Here is a 21,618-nt window from a genome sequence, read left to right as displayed (position 1 = left end):
GCAGCAGAAAAAGAAGAAGAAGAAAGGCGGACCTGCAGCTCGCGGCGTGCTGCCCGTGGGTTTGCCCTGCATTGCCATGCACATTGCACGATGCAGCGCGCCAGGGGCCGGGGCAGACGGTGCGTGGGTGTCAGCAGGCGGCGTGGATGATGCGATTAGTCGAGGGCGGCAAGGCGATGGCGATGGCGATGGCGATGGCGATGGCGGGCTGAGTGACGTGGACATGGGACGTGGTGGTGAATGTCTCGGCGGGGCGGGGCGCAGCTGGGCGGGCGTTGCTGGGGAAGCAGCGACCCGAGTCGGTAAACATCAAATCAACCCACGCCCAGCCAGACGTCAATTGCCTCGCTCGCATGGGCCTTGCTCTAGCTAGCTCTGCTCTCCCCCCCGCGCCGCCCGCCTATCTCTCCGCCGTGTGCATTACTGTCGACGGCCTACATCCGCGGCCTGTCCATCTCCATCTCGCCGTGCGCTCGCCCTCTTGTCCGTCACTGCTGCTGCATACCAGCGACCTCGACTGTGGCGCGGCCCACCCAACCTCCCCCATCCTCTTCCACCACCTACTCCCTCCCCCCCTCGCCCGTAACCACCCCGACCGACGCATGCCGTTGCCCATCAACCACCAGCTCGCCCACCAAGAGCCGCTCCCGCACGCCCTCCACCGCCCATCATGGCCGTCGGCCAGGCGCTGCCCACGCGCTTTCCCTGCTGGTGCAAGGCCATCTACTCGTGGGGCGGCGAGGTAAGTTTGCTCCCTAGCTGCTCGTTGCTACGCCCTGTTGCCTGACCGCTTCTCCAGACCAAGCGCGACCTCGGCTTCATAGAGGGCGACCTGATCGAGGTGCTCAACGCCGGCGATGGCTCGTGGTGGATGGGCCGCCTCAAGCGCGACAGGCGCATGGTCGGCCTGTTTCCCTCCAACTTTGTCGAGCTGCTCAGTGAAGACTACCAGCCCTGGGCCCGCAATGGCAGCGGCGGGAGCATGTCGAGGCAGAACAGCGCCCAGGAACAGCCCAAGCCCGTGCCCCAGAAGCAGAAGAGCATGTTCAGGAAGCCCTTCACGGCCTACGCTGCTGCAGGCGCCCCAAACCCGGCTGCTGCCGCCCGCGAACGACTCCGAGCAGGCGGCATCAACGCGACCAACGGCACCGTCAAAACAAAGTCGCCGTATTCGTCCATGAAGAGATCGTCCGTTGAGAGCCGCGAGAGCCCGCCCCCAGCTGCTCCTCCGGCAAGAGGGCCATCCAACCTGCGCGCCGTGTCCCCGCGACCACCTATCAAGAGAACGCCGGTAGCCCGAGCCGTGTCCCCAGCGCCTGCACCATCACGGCATGGCTCACACATGAGCACCCATTCCTCTGCTCCGCCAGCACAATATCAACACCCGCACCCGCACCCGCACCCGCAACAACACCAATACCAACACCAACACCACCGCCAGCAGTCTCGTGCCATCTCGCCGGTACCTCCCGTCCAGCAACAACACTACACCAGAGCAGTGTCGCCCGCGCCGCCACCACAGCCAGCCTATGCCCCGTACCGCGCCCCGTCACCCGCTCCACCACCGGCACAGTACCAACAGCATTCGCGAGCAGTATCCCCGGCGCCTTCGTTTCAATACCGAGCCTACGACAGAGGCCCTTCTCCAGCTCCCTCGTTTCGAAAGCCTTCGCCCGCTCCCTCTTTCCAGTACCGCGCATACGACCGAGGGCCTTCCCCGTCTCCGTACCAGGATCAGCTGGATCATAGTCGCGGTCCATCCCCCGCACCATACCAACACCAACTGGATCACAGCCGTGGCCCGTCGCCTGCGCCGTATCAACACCAACTAGATCATAGCCGTGGCCCATCGCCCGCACCGTACCAAGATGAGTATGGAGAACCTCTCGACTCGCCTCCGCCTCCGCCTCCACCACCCCACCGTGTTGCCTACAACCCGAGCCGATCGCCTTCTCCCGCCCCTCCTCCGCAGCACGGCTACCACACCCCCGAACCGCCTTCGCCTGACCCAAGGTCACACGGCGGTCACTTTACGCCATCTCCTCTTACGACAGCAATGAACGATGTCATGTCATCTTTGCAAGACATGACCACGACACAGAGTCCCGAATCGCCCGAACAGGTTCCCGCATCGGCAACGCCATGGTCTCCGGAGGCCTTTGATCAAGTGTACCAGGCGTCGGCCCAGAAAGTTCGGACACAGTCCGCCCTTGATCAAGATGATGATGACGATGATGATGGACCACCGGATGTCAACAACTACATGCAGCGCATGGAAAGTCGACTACGCCGGATGCAACAGCAAGAGAAGAACCGGAGTAACGAAATGTTTATGGACGACGACCAAGGACCACTGGTACCACTGAAGACTTCGGGCACCGCAGGCCACAGACCGACATCATCTATGGGCACCCTTGAGCAAGAAGTGGAGCGCAAAGGATCGAGGGTACTCCGGAACCGCAAGTCTGCCTACGACATTGGCCGTAATGCACTCGGCCGCACATTTACGAGCAAAACGAACTCAACGACTACGACTCAGACTAGTAGCAGCACTAATCGCAGCTTAATGTCCGGGCACTCTGCTACAAACATGAGTGCCACTAGCGCTGGAAGCTATTACCGCAAAAAGTTTGGCAAGGATCGGCCCAAGAGTCTCATGAGCATAAAGGACACAGCAGGCAAAGGTTATGGTTTCGACGATGAGCGGCCAGAGACGCCTTTTACGGGTGTGACCTATCACTCGAGTCACGCCTCCTCTCACTCGCGACCAAGCTCGAGCGACCATCAGCAAGCCGCTAGCAATACGCCAGCCACCGACGACCCTGATCCGCTTGGTGGTTTGAGGCGGCCAAAGGCGAAGCGCAGCGGGTTCTTCAGAAAGATGATTGATACTGCAAAGACGCAGGCGGCCAATGCGCGCAGCACCATCGACACTATTAGTCGACCTGGATCCCGAGCAGCTAGTCGCGCTGCAGGCCGTTCTAGCAGCCGTGCTGCAAGCCGCATGGATGCTACGGAGCAGATGGGCATTGAAGGCGGTCCTACAGTTCCCTCAACCAGCAGCTCAAGGGATACGGGTCTCGGGACAGTCGACTGGGTACAAGTCCGGAGAGACATTAACCGGTCCAACTCATTGAGCAAGAATGAGCGCGCAGAGCGTGCTGAGAGATGCGAGATGATGGATTACCCCGTCTTGAACCCCATTGACATTCTCTACGAATCGGCTCAAGGTGACGAAGGCCTTGATGGACTTCCCATCACTGAACCAACTGATTTTTCGGCTTGCAGTCTTGCCCACGTGGACAAGAGCGCACGCTTCATTAACAGCATTCCTCTCGGAACTAACCCTGCTACCCTGGCCCAGAGCTATATATGCCGACCCTACCGGAGCGACATTCAGCGCCTACGCGCCATCTTCACCTGGGTGAGCGAGCGGATCTCCTGGGAAGAGGATTTTGAGGGTAAGATGGATCCGCGCCACGTACTGCAAAGCAAGCGTGGCTGCTCTGAAGAGATTGCCATGGTAGTGGCTGAAATGTGCGCGTCTGTTGGCATGCACGCTGAAGTGGTACGTGGCTATCTGAAAACGCCGGGCGAGCCGCTTGACCTGGAGAGTGTTGCCAGACCGAACCATTATTGGAACGCGGTTATTGTGGAAGGTGAGTGGCGCGTGATGGACTGCTCCCTCGCTGGGCCTACTCATCCGAAACGCGTGCATTATTCCACTGCTGGGACATCCATGGCTGAGACCTGGTACTTCCTCGCACGGCCACTGGAAATTTGTTACTCGCATGTGCCGCTTCTCCCTGAACAGCAACACATTTGCCCGCCGCAGCCACACGAGGTACTCATGGCCTTGCCCTGCGCGACGCCCACGTACTTCAAGCACCATCTTAACGTGGTCAACTTTGACACCAGCATCCTGAACTTGGACAATCTCGAGATGGCACATATCTACATCGACGTACCAGAGGATGTAGAATGCGTGGCCGAGGTTGAGGCAAGATGCTACTCTCAAGACATGGATGGTGACGTATTCGAGAGCGGAGACATAATCAAAAAGCCAGCCTTGTCACAGGCGGAGTGGTTTGGAGGACAGAAGCGTTACACGGTCAAAGCACTTCTCCCAACCGATGGAGGCCAGGGTGTCCTGAAAATCTATGCAGGACCTCGAGGACTGATGGTAAGCACTTTTCTCACTGATTTGTGGAGCCAGTCGACTAATCCTTTACAGCATTCGAACAAGCTCAATCCTCACAACCTGGCGATTGGTCTGCCCTTGACGCATTCTGGCACCAATCCTCCCTACTCATTCCTAACCCTCCATCCTACGCCGCACGCCCAGAGACATGATCTCTATGTCGCTCAGCCGCAGTGCGCAAGCTTGGCTCTGAACAATACCTTTGTCTTTTGCGTCCGCCAACATCCGTCGTCTCTCACGAAGTCGCCCGAGCCTAGCCCTGCATTGCATGGTCGATCCTCCCCCAATCCCTTCGCTCGGCCCGCATCCGCAATGAGTATGCAAAGCATATCTGCGACGGGCTCTAACTACACCAACCCATCTCTGGCTTCTTCGGGCTCAGGAGGCAGCGGCAGTACCAAGCCTGCGAAATTAGCGATACAGACACCCTCTGGTAAGATCATTCGTTTAACAAGGAAGAATGAGCACATGGGCGGTCTTAGCGATGCCGATGGCACAGCGTGGGAAACGGTCATCAAAATTGGAGAAAAAGGAACATGGAGAGGTTTGGTTCTCGCAGATCGCAGCGCGAGATGGTGCGTCTTCGCTCAATGGGAGTGCACCTAATGCATTGTTTCTTTTTTTGACGCGCTTTTCCTTTCCTTCTTCCCAAAGTATACATTGACGACTTGTAATGATGTAGCGTTTGGTACTTGTTGCTTTTTGTCTTTGCATGCTAGCGACGGTCGCGATAGATAATTCGCATAACTAGGCGTTCTGTAGGATATGGGAGTGGCGTTCTAATATGATTATGGAGTATTTGGGTAAATTTCGCACTGCTTTGGAGAAGTACGTGAAAACAAGTGACGTAGCGTGAGCAGGGATGTCCGTGACTCAGGCGCTTGTACCTGACTGATAAGATAAGCGCCTGCCCCTCACTCTCAGATGATCCCACCACAACATTTTCCAGACGTGGCAACGCTTCTTTGAGTCCGTCTCCATCACCACCGAAGCACATCACTATGGACGCCGCTATCGCTGAATGGCAAACCCGTGCCGAGGCCCTCAAGCCCCTCAACCTGAAGCAAATTGAGCCCCACCTTCTTGAGCTTGATGCACACCTCACTCTACGCTCGCACATTGTCGGCTACACACTCAGCGATGCCGATACGACAGTATGGAAGACAATTCGCGAGAACCGCGTGGCGCATGCCTTTGTAAAGCAGGATCTGATGAATAGCTTGTGTCGCTGGTTCCGCTACATTGAGGAGGCGTACCCGCAGAGCGTGGTTGTTGTTAGCGGAGGACAGGGTAAAGAGGGGGCAAAGGGCAAGAAGGAGGGCAAGAATGATGATGCCAACTACGACATTGGTCTGCAGGATGTGGGAGATGGCAGCGGTATTGTCACTAGGTTTCCTCCTGAGCCTTCGTGAGTTTTCCTTGGGTAGTTGAAGTGTGTGGAACTAATTCTGTGCAGAGGCTATCTTCACATTGGGCACGCAAAGGCTGCGTTGTTGAACGACTACTTTGCGCACGAGAAGTACAAGGGCAAGCTTTTGCTGCGATTCGACGACACCAACCCCACCAAGGAGAAGCAGGAGTTCCAAGATGCCATTGTTGAAGACTGCGCGCTTCTAGGCATCAAGCCAGACCAAGTCTCGTACACCAGTGACTGGTTTGACCAATTGTACGAGACCTGCGTGCAGGCCATCAAGGATGGACTTGCATATGCAGATGATACGATTCAGGAGAAGATGCGTGACGAGCGCATGAACGGCATTGCTAGCGCGCGTCGCGACTCGAGTGTTGAGGACAACTTGGCACGCTTTGAGGAGATGAAGAAGGGCAATGAGGAGGGCCTGAAGTGGTGCATTCGTGCAAAGATGTCGGTCGACGACCCGAACAAGGCTATGCGTGACCCCGTCATCTACCGTTGCAACCCTGAGGCTCATCACCGCACCGGCGAGAAGTGGAAGATCTACCCTACCTACGACTTTTGCTGCCCAATTGTCGACGCTCTCGAGGGTGTTACGCACGCACTCCGTACCACCGAGTACAACGACCGCGACGCGCAGTACCAGTGGTTCATCAAGAACCTTAAGCTGCGCAAGGTGCACAACTGGGGCTTTGCTCGCCTCAACTTTGTCAAGACTGTCCTGTCCAAGCGCAAGCTCACCAAGATTGTCGACGCAGGCATCGTCACTGGCTGGGACGACCCGCGCATGCCAACTGTCCGCGGCGTCCGTCGCCGCGGAGCCGTCATTCCCGCTCTCCGCGAGTTCATCCTCAAGCAAGGGCCCTCCAAGAACATTGTCAACCAAGACTGGTTCGCCTTCTGGGCTACCAACAAGAAGCACATTGAGCCCACTGCCGCACGGTACACGGCCATTGACGATGCAGGCCGCGTCCCGGTAACCATTATCGGCGCGCGCGAAGGCATCATCTCCGAGGACAAGCCCAAGCACGCCAAATACGATCTCGGCAACAAGAAGGTCGTCTTCAGCTCCTCGGTGCTCATGGAGCAAGCCGACGCGCAATCATTTGCCCAAGACGAAGAAATCACCCTCATGAACTGGGGCAACGCCATTGTGCGCAAAATCTCGCACTCGCTCAACCCCATCGACATGGCCAAGAACGGCATCGGCAACACCGTCACCGCCCTCGAACTCGAGCTCCATCTCCAGGGCGACGTCAAGAAGACGGCCAAAAAAGTAACATGGCTCTCCAAGGACCAGGATCTCGTCCCCATTGACCTCGTCGACTTTGACTACCTCATTACAAAGGATAAGCTCGAGCCTGAGGATACGCTTGAGGACTTCCTTAATCCAAGCACCGAGACGAGGACAAAGGCGCTCGCTGATTGCAATGTTGCGCAGCTCAAGGTGGATGATATTGTCCAGTTTGATCGCAAGGGCTTCTTTAGGATCGACAAGGCGTTTGAGCATGGACAGCCCGTTGTTGCGTTTCAGATTCCCACGGGTAAGAGCAAGTAAGAAGGAACTGGACTAAATGTTTGTTGAGATGGGGGGGGGGGGGAAATGTATAGAGAGAGTTAGTTACTTAGTCATGAGCTAAAATGAAACAAGACGAAGCCACGAATTCGTGGTTCATTTTGCTTTTTTCTTTGAAGAACAATAAGAAAGGGTTGTTGGTTATCATCGTCATTCGGGTATCCTATCCGCTCGTGTGCTATCTTTTGTCTTTCCAGACTTTTTTCGCCAAAACTCCGCTTTCGTCATGTCCTTCTGCGGAGCCTGGACAGTCCATACAGTCCATATCATGGGATAATGCTTAACGGCCTCGAAATGGGTACAAGAGCAACGCCCTTGCCAGCCAAGGGTTTGCAAGCTCCTCACGCTCAAGTCGTATTCGAGCCCGCGCCCTCCTTCCTACCCTGCTTGGTGCCCTCCTGCGTCACATCATCAGGCTTGCCCTTCTCCAGCTCCTGATTGCGCTCATCTTCGCGCTTACGCTCATGGTCCCTCACCATGTCCGGCGGGCTATCCTCGATGAGATCCGACTCGCCGCTCAGGCCGCTCCACTTGGGCAGGCCATCGGGGATGTCCATGACGCGCTGGCCGTAGAACATGTGGCAGCGGGGCTTGAAGTAGGCCTTGTCCTCGTCCGTCTTGAGGTGCACGAGCGAGGGGAACAGCAGAATCATGTTGCGGCCTTCGTCCATGATGGGCGAGTGGCAGTACGAGCAGCGCACCTTGCAGGGCAGCTTGTGCTCAATCGATTTCTCCGTCGGGTCGTACCACTCGAGGTTGTGGTGGCCGTGCGTGAAGTTGATGTCTGTCTTGTGGAAAATGGCCGCCCACTGGAAGGGTGCAGCTGCAGTGTGTTAGCAATGGTATCAGGGACAGGGCTACGCATCAATACTCACCGTGCTGCGTCTGGCATGTAGTGCAGTGGCAGAGCTTGCTGTCTAGGGGCTCTCTCCGGCTGAGCTGGTACTTGACCTTTCCGCAGTGGCAGTTGGCCTCGTATTTGACGTCAAAGTCGTCATTCTTCTCGTGGATGCGGTACGGGGCGCGCTGCTTCCACTCTGAGATTCCCGTCGTTGACTCCCCACGGCTCTGGTCCTTGTCCATTCTGAAGGCAGTCTTGGAGAGCGCGACGTGTTGTGGTCGTGTGAGGTGCGATACCAGTTGTCGTGCGCGAGGTAGAGCGTTTGATGTCGTTAGTAGTGGTGATCGAGGGAATGCAATTGAAGCTGCGGACATGAATGAGGTCTAGTGAAGGTGAGGAGGGGTGATTTTGGTGCTTTTTCACCGTCATGATTGATGTTTTATTTGTTGCCATACGCGCATCTGACGTCACCATGACCGCCAACTGTGAACTACTACTACGCGCCCTCACGCGCTCTAGCTCCTATTGTGCCTGATTGCGGGCACCGATCATCAGGAGGAATGCGCCTTTTCGTCTTTGCTGTGCGAGGCCTACATTTGCCCCTCAAACGCAATGCTTTTTCCATTACCCCATTCCCGAAACGTCATAATGTCCCACATCCCCCATTCCATCGCGATCGGTGTTGCATCCTTGTCTGCTGTGAGCCGTGGCTGGTATCCCTGATACTGCGAGTAACCGTGCGTCTGCTAAGTCATGACTGCATCACGCGTTGGAGGCGTACACGTCTCCACTGCCCGGACGCTGGTAGGAGGTCTAGCTCTGGTACCGGTGCACAAGGACGGATAGCTTGGACCCTGGTGGGCAATAGTTTGCGAAATATCGCATACTCTCATGTTCCTTTAAGTAGCTTCTGTGCTTCACGAGTGGACAAGCCGAAAACGTTGATTAGATAGTCGAGCCTATCATTGTCAGTACTTATCTGGAATCCGGACTTTTGTGTAGCTTACTTGATATCTCCTGCGATTCGCCGTCGCACAGCTTCAAACTCTACCTCGGCCTTGTCTCGTGAAGCTTCTTGTCGCTTAGTATTGATGGTTTTTACGCGAAGCTTGAATCTTCCGCTGACAGGACGGTGATCCGAGACTTTGATACTGTCATGCCGCCGATATTCCAATTGCTTGATTCGACCCAGACCACGATACAGGAGTCGATCACACCATGCTGGCGACCGCTGCTTCTCCGAAGTGTCGTAGTTGTCTGTGCCTGGATCGTACTTGTACGTCGGGGCGAAGTTGATAGGCGCCTCGGTAAATGCACGGAGACGGAAACCAGGGTTGCGCTTTCGCGAAAGAAGCAGTTGATCGCGTTCCAGAAGCTTGGCTAGATTGCCTTGCTGGACTGCAGTAATGACCGTATTGCGAGGCATTGCGTCGATGCGGTAGTTGAGATCGCCGTTCAGGATGCAGATCTCGTGATCAAGAATCATGGAACCGTCGCCTCCACCGACAAAGTAGTTTGCGCAGGACGTCGGCGAGCGATTCTTGGGCAGCGGTGCGCTCTCCATGATGGCGGCTGCATCGTTGTTGCGATGTAACGTCTGCGTCTGGCCAGCCGCTAGATGGCAGTTGATGAAGCACAACGAAGAGTCGTCGATAAAGAAGCGCACAACCAGAGCGCCTTTGTTTCCCACGCGGCCACTGAATCCAAGCTTGATCTCTGCCCCACACACATCGCGAATATTGGATCGCTCCGATTCCTTGATGAAGACACACGTGAAAAGACCGACGAGATTGGCAGTATGCAGCAGCACATAGTTCTGGTGTGGGGAATGCTCATCCAAGACGCGCACCAGATGGTCCCGCCACGCTCGGTACTGATGAGACATGTGCTCATGCTCCGAAGTCTCCTTGTGCTTCTTTCTCTTGAAGATGCTCTTAGCGGTAATCTTCTTGTCCTCCAAGTCTACCAGTTCCTGAAAACCGAAAACCAGAATGTCGGGGGGATTTTCAGGCTCAATGATTTCCCGGAAGAAGTTTCGATCTTCATCTGTCTGCCGAAGCGTCGTGGGTTTGGTGGCACCAGCATTCCAGGTCATGACCCGTAAGGAAAGTTCTCGGAAATCGCAATACTCGGAGTCACGTTGTTGCATCAGGGTTTCTGTGCCTCGTTAGTCTTTTCACATGAGAGCCGACTCAAACAAAAATAACTTACCAAGCCAATCATCCTTCATCATGCCATCCCAGATGCGCAGCATTGTATCTGTGCCTAGGGACGCTACTTGGAATCGGTCGAGCTTCCAGATGCTTGTACGGTCCGCCAAGATGCCCGCTATGGGCTTGTCATGCGCTTTCCAATCCTTCAAGACCCTCCAGGGATTGGATTTTGTGTCGTACACATAAATCATGCCAGTGCTGTAGCCAGCCCACAAGAAATCGCCCACGCCCACCAGCGAGCTGATCTTGTACACGCTAACGTTCACGATACCAAGGCATTCTAGGTTTTTCTTGGAGTATATTGTGACCTTGCCATCCGCATGTCCAAAATAGATGCGATCGGGCTGGCTACTGATGATGGCGCCGGAAGTGACGTCGCCAACATTGAGCTGTGAGAGAGGACTTTCAGTCGTTTGAACAAAATGGTTGCCATCCATGGTGCGTGAATAGACCCGTATGTCTTTGGTTGAGGCAATCCATAGTTGCGATCCGGATATAATCGAAAAGGTATGTCCACGGGGTATGCGGAATGTGTGCGGAGTTTGCTGTAAGGACGGGCACCCGGTGTCACCTGCTGGCCAAATGTGAATTACGCCATCCTCGTCGATAGACCACATTTCCGAGGCGTATCGAAAAATCTTAACAATGACGCCCCTCGCATGAGCATTGCTCTTAGTGTGCACTACACTCTGCGTGGGAATGTCAATCTCATGCATTTCGCCAGTGTTGGTGCCCAACCACAATCGCTTGCCCTCGTCCTCGACATCTTTCGCCGGTCGGAATGCAATTGCTGTCGCTTTGACTGTGTCACCATGCGCCAAGCTCATGAGCAAGCGCCCATTGAGGACATTCCATACATTTGTCACGTAGCCCGTGGTGCATATGTAATCGCCGCAGATGGCAAAGAGTTTGGTCTCGTAGCCCGTCGGAATTCCAGTGGTGCCGTCGGGGAATACGGGTGGTCTTCGGTTTGCTTGAGAAGAGTCTGGATATTCGGTTAGAGCGGTGGCCGGTTGCTTCTCTTCACTGGTATCTTCATCGTCTGAATCGTAAAACCGCGGCTGTGACAGCTGTGAGGCCTGAACAGAAGGTGTCTGAGAAGACCGTCTCATCTCTCCAGAGTTTCGTGGTGGTGGCGGTCTCGGGGGCTCCAATGGCTTGCCGGATGCCGCTGACATGCCGGCGATTGTGTTCATTCGTCGAGGGGGTGGCATGAATTTGTTGTTCGTGTCTTGCACTAGATGAGCCGGGCGCGATTGATCAAAAGAGCGTCGCACAGGCACGTCGGGGGGCGCGGCTCTTTGTAGCTGCACACTCTTGCGCAAATCAAAGTTGTCCTTCTCTCGTCGAGCGGGTAGTGAGGGCCGGTCATCTGGCAGGTCGCTTAACGAGGGTGGTGGTGGCGGTACTTTTCTCCCAGCTTGCCTTCCCATTGAGCGAGCGTCGGTCAAAGGTGGCTTCTCAGGCATAGAATGCACAGGCGGTTGTGCAAAGTATCCGCTATGTGTTGCATTCGGCTTGGGTCTCGGAAATGCAGAGTTGACAGGGGGAGACGACTCGCCCTCTCCGCTGCTGCTGGGCGGGGTGCTGAAAGGAGACAGGTCTGCAGCATCGTGCGAGGCGTCTGGCGCGAGATTGCCGTGGGCGGCCGCGTCGACGGAATGCGACTTTTGGCCTATCTTGGGCTTGCCAGCCCGGTTCACAGGCGGAGGTACCGGAGGCGCAGACGATACGGGCCGGTCACTTTTTCGCGGATCGTTCGACGGGCTGGTGTTTGCAGTGGCCGGGAAGACGGGCTTCGAGTCGTGGCCGGGCGTGGTGCCGCGACTGGGTATCTTGAAGTAGCCTGACCCGTTGGACGGTGGCATGGGAGGGTCGAGGGCGGCATGAGAGGTGGATCGCGACGGCTGGGGCGCATGGATGTCTGAGGCGGCTCCCGACTTGGGGGGAGATTTGGGGGATTGCACCGTGACCTTTGGCGGTGACCGTGTGGGCGACCTGGGCGGAGAGAAGGCCATCATGGACGTGGGGCGTGGTTTCCCAGTGTTCCATGGCATGCGCCCCAGTGTGCTCGAGCGCGGCGTGACCGAGCCTGTCCCGCTGTAGTCGGCCACGCTGGGCGAGGCGTGCGCAAAGTGTTCTCTGGGCATGTCCAAGGATATGCGCCCGTTGCTGCGTCGCTGGTCGTCGGGCATGGCCAGGCGGTCGCCGGGGGCGCCGGGCGAGCGCTGGCGCGAGGCGGGCGGCGCATTTGACTTGTTTGTGCTGAGGAGATTCTCGAATTGGGCGCGCAGCGAGGAGACTGGCTTCTGTGGCGAGGGTGAGCAGAGAGGGTTGGGCGCGCTGGCGGCGGGTGGGCTTACTATGGAGGAGCCATCCATATTCTCTTGGTGCGGGTTGTCCATGGCGGGAGGATTGGTCGTCAGCCGGCACCAGAAGGTATCCTATAACTGCTCATGGACCGGCGAGGCCTGCTTCCCATTTGGCGCTGCTGGCGGCGGCGGCAGTGGTGGTGGTGGTGGTGGTGGTCGAGGTGGAGGGGCGAGGGAGGAGAGAAGACAGTGGCTCCGTCGTGGTCATACAGCCACGGCTCCCAGGCGACGCCGTGGGCTGGCGGCAGTGGGTGGGTAGGGGAGGGGAGGGGAGCAGGAGAGGGTGGCAGTGGGTGCGGGAGTGGGCAGCAGAGTGTAGGGCGGCAGGGTAGGGAAAGGTAGGGCAGGGCTGGGCTCCCTGGTGGAGACGCGTAAGTTCACAGGCTGTGGGCGGACAGGGAATACGGGCGTGGGCGGGGTGAGATGAGTATTATGTTTCAGCAGCACCAGCACCAGACAGAGGCGGCGGGCGTCGGGCTGCGGCCGGCCGGGGAGAGCAGAGTAGAGTCGCGCAGTTGCAGCGCAGCGCGGCCCGGGGCGGTGTCGCCGTGTCGTGCTGTGCTGTGCTGTGCTGTGCTGTGCTGTGCTGTGCTGTGCTGTGCTGTGCTGTGCTGTGTTGTTGTGTCGTGTCGTGTCGTGTCTCTGCTGCCGTCATGCTGCTCCACTAACAGCTGCCCAGGAACCGTCAGCATCTTAGCCATGCCAATGCCCGGCGATCAGGCACCCGGCGAATTATACACGACCTCGCCCCAGAACCGCCGCCCAACTAGCCAGCCCGCCTGCAGCCCGTCAGTCTGTCCATGGACGCACTGGTGCTGTAATCCATCCAGATTCACCCAAGATACATACTACTGCAACGACGCCGCCGCCATGTGGTGAGTATGCCCGCCTTCTCCTCCGCCGCCGCCGCCGCCACCGCCGCCTGGGCAGCCCGCTGATACACGACACCCATGCAGCAAGCACATCCTCAACGCCCAAGTCTCCATCCGCTCCCCCTGCTGTATGTCGCCCCGCCCCAGCACCAGGCCCGCCCATCATGGACGCGTGCTGACCACCACGGGCCCTAGGCAAGAAGTGGTTTGACTGCGCAGAATGCCATGCCGAGCAGACCAACCACGCGCTCATGCAGACGTTTGACATGACCTTCATCTGCAAAAAGTGCAAAAAGGCCTTTCGCAAAGACGCGCGCGAGTTCGAGGATGCGTAAGTCGACAGGCGCCGAGTGTCCCTGCGCCGACACTGACGGGGCGCAGCGACGAGTACTGTCCCCACTGCGACAACCACTTTGTCCTCGAGGCCAAGACCCCAAAGGCCTCGCTGCAGGTAGAGGGCGAAGACGTGCGCAAAGACTCCCGGTATGCCGCCACCCCGCCAGCCCACCACGGCACTGCAGTATCCTATCTAACCACGCCCGCCCGCAGAATGCTCAAGGACGACCGTGTGCGCAGCGAGCAGCTCCCCAGCATCTCCGACGTCAAGGAAGCCTCGTACAAGCTCGGCTGACCATGTACCGCTCTACACCGACTCCAACGGATACCACGGGCAACGACACACCAGCCACCATGCCTACCAACATCACGCAAACGAGCGGGGGATTGGGCAGAACAAGCTGCTGGGTAACATGCTAGATATGCCCTCCGTGTGCAACTAGCTCATCGTACATCTGTACTAGACAGGTTCATCAAGGTCTACCATAAGACGCCAATTGCTCTGCTCTTCATGTCTTTTTGCCGTCACTCATTATCCGTGCCTCTACGCGCCACTCGCTCCCGAGCCCTCGCCTGCCGCCGGGCGCGTCAGGATGGCTGCCTGTCCCGTGCCGGGCTGCCTTCCGGGCCTCCTGTTCGCCGCCTCCTCCTGCTTCTCCGTGTTGATGTTGTCCACGTACTTTTCAATGTCCTCGACAGGCAGCATCTCGATGGCCTTGCCCGGCGCCATAATGGCAATCTCAATGTTCTTCGCTCCCGTCTGCACCACCTCGAGCAATGACTTGACGGTCAGCTTGATCGTCTCCTCCCGGTCCATGCCTTCTTTGTGGTTACGTTCGAGAAACTCGCGCACCGTCTTGCTCGACCGCCCAATCGCATTCGCTTTCCTAGCATAGCATTAGCATGGCCACACATCAACACCAGCTGGGCGAACATACCATGCCGAGTAGATGCCAGAGGGCTCCGTCTGGTACAGGCGCGGGGTCTTGTCGTTGGGGTCAAAGCCGACAATGAGCGTACTGATGCCGAACGGGCGCACACCACCGCTCTGTGTGTACCTCTGCTGCACACCGGCAACGTACTTTGTAATGTACTCTATCGAGACGGGATCTTCAACTGTGAGGCGATGTGATTGTGCTTCCAGACGGGCCTTGTCGACCAGGATGCGGGCGTCGGCGTTGAGTCCAGCAAAGGCGAGGGCGACATGGGTATCGACGAGGCAGATCTTCGAGGGCGTAATCCGCGTATCTTGCAGCTTCATTGCTGATCGCTTTTCGCATCCGAGTACTACTATGTCTGAGCCCTTGACACCGACAGCGCATGTTCCTGGAATGACTGGTCAGTCTTTGCCTTTGTAAATCATGCGGCAGCAGCGACCCACCTCTCTTGACTGCCTCCAACGCATATTCGACCTGGAAGACGTGACCGTCAGGACTGAAGACTGACGCAGTTAGCTCAACCACCCACTTGCGTTGCTACATGCCCGTACCGGAGAGAGCTCGATCGTAGCCGGACGCCATTGTGAAGAAATTCGACGACTTTGCTGCAGGCTTCCTGGACTATCTCTGATATACAGCAGGGGCTGTGGGTAGTGCGAGGGCGGGGCTGGAAGATGTTACAGGCGACAAGCTGGCCGCGGGAGCTCCAGAGCTGGCCGCGTCGATGCTCCCGCCTAACCTGCGCCAAGCACAGTGGTCCGTGCTTTCACTTTCGGCTTCCCGTTCGGCTTATGTCATCCATATTACCAGAGTCACTGACGCCATCTTTGGACAAATTAAATTTGGCTTTGCATTTCCTCGACGTCGGTAGCCATGGCCCCTTCGGCGCGTTTGATATCCTCGCTGCGGCGAACTGCAGTCTCTTCTCGTACGCTCTCTCGCCACCAATGCCTACGACCGACAAGTCAAGTTCGCTGGACTGGAAGCACGTCGGCGACTTCGGAGCCACATCAGCCAGATGAGCAGGGCGGTGTCAAGGGCCCAACCGCCTCTTCAAAATCAATCAAATTCACCTCGGAGTCGTAAGATTTCTCTCCTTTGCGCTAGTTTTTTTCAAACCTGGCTAAGCCGCGCAGATACCCCCATCTGAAACGTGATTCTAAATTCGCAAAGGTGACCACAGAGCACGTCCAATACTTCAAAGATTTGCTGGGCTCAGATTCTGCCGTTATCGATGGTGTCTCAAAAGATGCATCGGCCGATATCGAGCCCTTTAACAGTGACTGGATGCGCAAGTTCAGAGGCCACACGACGTTGGTTCTCAAGCCCAGCACTACCGAAGAGGTCAGCAAGATCCTCAAATACTGCAACCAAAACATGCTTGCTGTCGTCCCACAAGGTGGAAACACCGGCCTTGTCGGTGGCTCTGTGCCCGTCTTCGATGAGATTGTCATCAACATGCAGAAGATGAACCAAATCAGGTCCTTTGACGAAGTGTCCGGCATCCTTGTCGCCGATGCCGGTGTCATCCTGGAGAACGCCGACAACTTCCTCGCCGAGAAGAAGCACATTTTCCCCTTGGATCTCGGTGCAAAGGGTTCATGTTATATTGGTGGCAATGTCGCAACCAACGCTGGTGGTCTCCGTTTACTGCGCTATGGCAGCTTCCACGGCAACGTACTCGGCATTGAGGCTGTTCTCCCTGACGGCACTATTGTGGATGACCTTTCGACGCTTCGCAAAAATAACACTGGATACGACCTGAAGCAGCTCTTCATTGGTGGAGAGGGCACAATCGGCATCATCACAAAGGTTTCCATCATTTGTCCTCGAAGGTCGCCCGCCGTCAACGTCGCATACTTTGGTCTTGAAAGTTATGAAAAGGTCCAAAAGGCCTATATCGAGGCCAAGGGCCATCTTTCCGAGATTCTGTCAGCTTTCGAACTGATGGATGGACGTACACAGAAACTGGTCAACAGAGTGACTGGTAAGAAGATGCCTCTCGAAGGAGAGTACCCATTCTACTGCCTGATTGAGACCAGTGGCTCCAATGCCGATCACGACAGTGAGGTAAGCTAGCATTTTTACTCAAATGTTGCAACAACTGACTTTTCTGAAGAAACTGCAAACTTTCCTAGAGCATGTCATGGAGACCGAAGTTGTCTCGGACGGTGTCCTCGCTCAGGATCAAACTCAGATCCAGGAGCTCTGGTCATGGCGTGAAGGTATCACCGAGTGCCTCGGCCATGACGGTGGTGTCTACAAGTACGACCTGTCGATCCCGATTGCAGAGCTCTACGATCTAGTCAATGAAACACGTGATCGCTTGACCGAGGCTGGGCTGCTCGGTAGCGAGCCGACTCACCCCGTGGTTGATGTCGTTGGATACGGCCACATGGGCGACGCCAACCTGCACCTCAACATCCCAGTAAGAAAGTTTGACAAGACCGTAGAGAAGCAGCTTGAGCCATTCGTCTATGAGTGGGTGCAAAAGCGAAACGGCAGCATCAGTGCTGAACACGGCCTGGGTGTGACCAAGAAGCCTTATATTGGATACAGCAAGAGTGAGACCATGATCAGGTTAATGAAGCAGATTAAGGATCTGTACGACCCTGTAAGTCATATTCACATTGATTCGCTCCAAAAGTTTATGCTAACAAAACATCAGAACGGCATCATGAACCCGTACAAGTACATATAGACTTTGCCTCAAAAGTAGTCGAATTTATTCTTATTCCGCGTGGCATTCAAGTCATCCCACATTCTTCTTCTTTCCTTGCTCTAGCAGCTTGACTGCATTACCTTCATACATCGCCTTTCTCTCTTCCTCGTTGTAAAGATGCTCCAGACCATCCTTCATGCGATCCGCAAACGACTTTACAAACTGCGTTTGCGTAAAAGGAAAATCACTGCCATACAAAAACCGCTCGTAAGAGAAATCAAAGCCTTGGGCGAAGGCCTTCAGCTGCCCGTTTCCGCCGCTGAGCCCGTCGAAGGCGAACCCAGCCAGGTCAAAGTAGAACTGTGTTTCGAGTTGGCGCCGCACCGTCGGCGCATCCAGTTTCCGCCCTCCAGGTACCACGCTTGAGAACTGAATGAAGCGTGTCATGAGCGGTGGCAACGCACCCCCGGAATGCGGAATGATGAACTTGATGTTTGGGCAGCGATCCACGGTCCCCGTGCTGAAGAGATTGATGACGGCGCGCGCAGTGTCGAAGAAGAACTCAAAAATAGGGACAGGGTACTGGTCGCCAAGGGGAAGAGCAGCCGTAGTTTGCGCGCTCGACGTATCGTGGCATTGCTTTATGCACGGCTTGGTGGGATGGATGAAGACGGTTGCGGCTATCTGGTTGAGTTTATCAAACACGCGATCCATCGATTCGGCACCAACATAATTGCCGTGATAGTTGGTCATGAGGCCGAAGCCCTCAGCTTCCTCGCCAAGACACGTCTCGATCTCCAGCAGACTTGCTTCAACGTCTGGAAGTGGCAGCGCGGCCCACACGCCAAATTTGTCTGGATGCTGCGCTTTGAGCTGTGCGGCGTAGGCATTGCATTGACGTGTTAGATCTCTGCATAGTGCGTCGTTCCCAGCGACTATGTGCGTTCCTGGCGAAGAAACAGACAGGATGGACTTGGAGACATTGGCGATGCTCATCATTTCCAGATGGTATTCAGGAGACCACTCGGGGATGGCTGGCATGCCGTCAGGGAATGTGTGCCCATTTTCAGCTAGCGCAGTACGGTAGAATGGCGGGAGGAAATGCGAGTGTACATCGATTCGGCGGGGGAGCGGGTGGGACATGGTACTGGTAGACTGTGGGGTTACACTGCCCATGGCTAAGCTGCGAGTATCAGTACGATGCATCCTGAGGGCATGGTCATGGTGCAGTACCTTTTTTGGTAGTGAAGGCTACACACCACTGGAGACTTGTTTCTATGAAAGGGTAATGGCAACATGGAGAACCATTTTTTGCATTTGTTCGTTTTACAAAGAGCAATATATATTCCTATTACCACGGCGGCTCACCGTCAAATGCTATGCTGCTACTAGTATTCGGGACCCCGCTTCGGTTCGTGCTGCGAAGCCCAGGCGCACCAACAGCTGTGGGCGTAGCTGACCCGAGTGCGAGTACCGCCATGCGGCTGACGAGGCACTACACCGATGGCAAGAGACACGCGGCATAGCCCGGTCTGGAGATTTGAGGGGAAGAAAGCGACCAAAGGGGGCAATGGATTCGGCGATAAGTAGAGGACAAAGATCCCAACCGTCGATCTGCTGCCCCACTTGCGGCTTCCACATGAGCAGGTGCCCTCACTTTTTGTTCTTTCATCACTTGCAGCCATGACACCCCGTCTTCTGCCACGCCATCTTCAAGCTCACCCTCGGTTGCGTCTTTGCAATGGAGAAGATTACGGATAAGATCAATGCCTTGCCTGATGGCGCCAACTACTTCTCGCTCGAGTTCTTCCCGCCCAAGACGGCAATGGTGAGTCTCGCTTGCCCCGCCTACACGCGACAATTGCGAAAGCGAGGGGGAGGGGGAGTGAGACCGGGAAGCCGGGACGACGACAAGTACTAACCGCCACCCTGTAGGGATTTGCAAACCTCCAGACGCGATTAGAGCGCATGTCTCAGGCGCTCCGCCCGCTGTTTGTCACCGTCACTTGGGGTGCCGGAGGATCCACGGCCACAAAGTCGCTCGAGCTGGCCGAGATTTGCCAGCGCCAACTCGGCCTCACAACATGCCTCCATCTGACATGTACCAATATGAATCGCCAGCTCATCGACGAGGCGCTCGAGCAGGCTCAAGTGCTGGGCATAAGGAACATCCTGGCCCTGAGGGGTGATGCGCCGCGCAGTGAAGAGTACAGGGATGAGGATACGCCGCCGGAACAGGATTCGAACAAGGACTTTACGTGGGCGGTTGACCTGGTCAGGTACATTCGGAAGAGCTATGGCGACTACTTCTGCATAGGTGTCGCTGCGTATCCAGAGGGTCACTCGGACCAGAGCCACCCCGAGCATCAAGATCCGCTGTTTGACCTGCCGTATCTTGTCGAGAAGACAAAGGCCGGCGCCGATTTCATAATGACGCAGTTGTTCTACGACGTGGAAGCCTACGACAAGTTTGAGAAGATGCTCAGGGAGCACGAGAGTGGAGTGTTCAAGACGATACCCATAATACCGGGATTGATGCCAATCCAGTCGTACAAAATCCTGCTTCGGACTACCAAGCTGTCGCATGCAAAGCTCCCCGCGGAAATCCTAGCGCGACTGGACGCAGTCAAGACCGATGATGAATTAGTCAAGCAAGTGGGTGTTCAGATCATGGACGAGATAGTGGAGCATATCAAGGCGCGGCCAGATACTTGCAGGAGAGGCTTCCATTTCTACACTCTCAACCTGGAAAAGGCCGTCTCGCATATTCTGGAAGATACAAATCTCATTCCTAGCACAATCATAGAGGATGGTGAGGTCATTGTAGAGACAACGCCCGCCATCAACCTGGAGCCGCCACCCAACGGCTTCGTACCTCACAGACGTCGGTCATCAGCCGTAAACTCTGGTCCGCGCAACAGAGTGATAGTATCACACATTTCCGCTGCCAGATCGAGCAACCCTTCGTATGAAGCGACTGAAGAGGAGGCTGGAGCGCCACGAGGACCAATCAACACTCGTGCAACTACACTGGCAATCTCGGAAGGCGAAGGATCCCTCGGTCGTGAAGCAACGTGGGATGACTTCCCCAACGGTCGATGGGGTGATGCACGTTCGCCCGCTTTCGGTGAGATTGATGGCTACGGTCCAACGCTGCACGTCTCTACACCCCAAGCACTCAAGCTCTGGGGCCACCCCGTCGAGAAGAGCGACATCTCCGCCCTGTTCCGCCGCCACATCGAAGGAGACCTTGAAGCCATACCATGGAGCGAACAGAGTCTCTCGCCTGAAACCATGACCATCAGCAAGCAACTGCTGGCTCTGAACGCAAAGGGCTGGTGGACAGTAGCCTCGCAGCCCGCCGTCAACGGCGTCAAATCCACAGACCCCATCTTCGGCTGGGGCCCCAAGAACGGCTACGTCTTTCAAAAACCCTTTGTCGAGTTCTTCATCCCCGCCTCGGAATTCGCCGCCCTCCAACCCAAACTCGACGCCCACGAACAGGTTACATACTTTGCCGGCAATGCTGCCGGTGACTTTGAAGCCAGCCAGGAAGACAGCGTGAACCCCGTGACGTGGGGCACGTTTGCAGGCAAGGAAATCGTCACGCCTACGATTATCGAGGCTGTCAGTTTCAAGAGTTGGCTTGAAGAGGCGTTTAGCATCTGGCAGGAGTGGCAGAGGATTTACCCCCCGAGAAGCGCATCGAGCACGCTGTTGGGTTCGCTGAGACGCGACTACTGGCTTATCAATGTCATTTGGGGTGATTTTGTCAATGGCGAGGGGCTCTGGGAGTTTTTGGGACAGTAGCGCCATCATGTTGATTCTGTGAGCGGAGTGACTGGTCAACCATGTATCTGTAAATATAGATGCAGGAAAGGGGGATAGTGTCTCTGTTAGTACAAATTCGAATGCATGGTCACTACTACTACTACTACTATTCACCAAGTTTGTTTTCTTTTTCATCTTTTTTTTTCGCATTGCAATACATAGAGTGTGTTTCCAACGATTGATTACTTGTATATCTATGATTTCACCCTACTTCCAACTATGCTCGATACATCAACCCCTTGAAGGGATCTCGCCCTGCCTCTTTTTTTTTCTTCTCGGGATATCTCTTCGTTTTCCCCCAGATACAAAACTGTAAAGGGCATGTAGCATGGATCAAGGACTGATGGAAAGAAGAAGAAAAA

The 21,618-nt window shown here is 55.9% G+C and overlaps 8 protein-coding genes across 8 annotated transcripts; 4 read left to right on the top strand and 4 right to left on the bottom strand.

Annotated features, from left to right (window-relative positions):
* Positions 1-668: 668 nt before the first annotated feature.
* SETTUDRAFT_172617 (uncharacterized protein) lies at positions 669-7,178 on the top strand (the record flags this gene model as incomplete). The annotated part of the gene is made up of 6 exons (XM_008030302.1): positions 669-742; positions 827-1,161; positions 2,014-4,183; positions 4,235-4,797; positions 5,172-5,609; positions 5,658-7,178. Coding segments are annotated over 6 exons (5,096 nt in total), but the record flags the coding sequence as incomplete, so codon positions are not given.
* Positions 7,179-7,327: 149 nt separating this feature from the next.
* SETTUDRAFT_164381 (uncharacterized protein) lies at positions 7,328-8,402 on the bottom strand. The gene is made up of 2 exons (XM_008030301.1): positions 8,067-8,402; positions 7,328-8,014 (listed from the first exon to the last, which is right to left on the bottom strand). Exons 1-2 carry the CDS (start codon positions 8,272-8,274, stop codon positions 7,539-7,541), a joined length of 684 nt encoding a protein of 227 aa, XP_008028492.1. The 5' UTR covers positions 8,275-8,402; the 3' UTR covers positions 7,328-7,538.
* Positions 8,403-8,424: 22 nt separating this feature from the next.
* SETTUDRAFT_172615 (uncharacterized protein) lies at positions 8,425-12,747 on the bottom strand. The gene is made up of 4 exons (XM_008030300.1): positions 12,609-12,747; positions 10,244-12,554; positions 9,040-10,189; positions 8,425-8,991 (listed from the first exon to the last, which is right to left on the bottom strand). Exons 1-4 carry the CDS (start codon positions 12,648-12,650, stop codon positions 8,922-8,924), a joined length of 3,573 nt encoding a protein of 1,190 aa, XP_008028491.1. The 5' UTR covers positions 12,651-12,747; the 3' UTR covers positions 8,425-8,921.
* A 740-nt stretch (positions 12,748-13,487) lies between these two features.
* Positions 13,488-14,120, top strand: SETTUDRAFT_21451 (uncharacterized protein; the record flags this gene model as incomplete). Its single annotated transcript, XM_008029825.1, has 4 exons — positions 13,488-13,492; positions 13,574-13,617; positions 13,685-13,820; positions 13,871-14,120. The coding sequence occupies 4 exons, from the start codon at positions 13,488-13,490 to the stop codon at positions 14,118-14,120; spliced, it is 435 nt and encodes a 144-aa protein (XP_008028016.1).
* Positions 14,121-14,369: 249 nt separating this feature from the next.
* SETTUDRAFT_92211 (uncharacterized protein) lies at positions 14,370-15,345 on the bottom strand (the record flags this gene model as incomplete). The annotated part of the gene is made up of 4 exons (XM_008030299.1): positions 14,370-14,712; positions 14,764-15,151; positions 15,207-15,266; positions 15,315-15,345. 4 exons carry the CDS (start codon positions 15,343-15,345, stop codon positions 14,370-14,372), a joined length of 822 nt encoding a protein of 273 aa, XP_008028490.1.
* A 291-nt stretch (positions 15,346-15,636) lies between these two features.
* Positions 15,637-17,464, top strand: SETTUDRAFT_33097 (uncharacterized protein; the record flags this gene model as incomplete). Its single annotated transcript, XM_008029915.1, has 3 exons — positions 15,637-15,845; positions 15,900-16,833; positions 16,883-17,464. The coding sequence occupies 3 exons, from the start codon at positions 15,637-15,639 to the stop codon at positions 17,462-17,464; spliced, it is 1,725 nt and encodes a 574-aa protein (XP_008028106.1).
* Positions 17,465-17,515: 51 nt separating this feature from the next.
* On the bottom strand, positions 17,516-18,568 carry SETTUDRAFT_93575 (uncharacterized protein; the record flags this gene model as incomplete). The annotated part of the gene is made up of 1 exon (XM_008030298.1): positions 17,516-18,568. One exon carries the CDS (start codon positions 18,566-18,568, stop codon positions 17,516-17,518), a length of 1,053 nt encoding a protein of 350 aa, XP_008028489.1.
* A 598-nt stretch (positions 18,569-19,166) lies between these two features.
* SETTUDRAFT_172612 (uncharacterized protein) lies at positions 19,167-21,335 on the top strand (the record flags this gene model as incomplete). Its single annotated transcript, XM_008030297.1, has 2 exons — positions 19,167-19,253; positions 19,361-21,335. The coding sequence occupies 2 exons, from the start codon at positions 19,167-19,169 to the stop codon at positions 21,233-21,235; spliced, it is 1,962 nt and encodes a 653-aa protein (XP_008028488.1). The 3' UTR covers positions 21,236-21,335.
* Between the last annotated feature and the right edge of the window lie 283 nt (positions 21,336-21,618).

The sequence above is a fragment of the Exserohilum turcica genome, assembly GCF_000359705.1.
Source record: "Exserohilum turcica Et28A unplaced genomic scaffold SETTUscaffold_4, whole genome shotgun sequence".
Classification (NCBI taxonomy): domain Eukaryota; kingdom Fungi; phylum Ascomycota; class Dothideomycetes; order Pleosporales; family Pleosporaceae; genus Exserohilum; species Exserohilum turcicum.
Note: the sequence above shows the minus strand (reverse complement) of the source record. Positions and strands in the feature narration are given on the sequence as shown.

Bases quoted from the DNA above. Each gene is read 5' to 3' on its own strand.
- SETTUDRAFT_172615 (XM_008030300.1), bottom strand. From the start codon at position 12,650: ATGGACAACCCGCACCAAGAGAATATGGATGGCTCCTCCATA. The intron at 12,555-12,608 runs GTAAGCCCACCC...CCCTCGCCACAG, and splicing joins ATATGGATGGCTCCTCCATA to AAGCCAGTCTCCTCGCTGCG. The intron at 8,992-9,039 runs GTAAGCTACACA...TGACAATGATAG, and splicing joins CGAATCGCAGGAGATATCAA to GCTCGACTATCTAATCAACG.
- SETTUDRAFT_164381 (XM_008030301.1), bottom strand. From the start codon at position 8,274: ATGGACAAGGACCAGAGCCGTGGGGAGTCAACGACGGGAATCTCAGAG. The intron at 8,015-8,066 runs GTGAGTATTGAT...AACACACTGCAG, and splicing joins TACATGCCAGACGCAGCACG to CTGCACCCTTCCAGTGGGCG.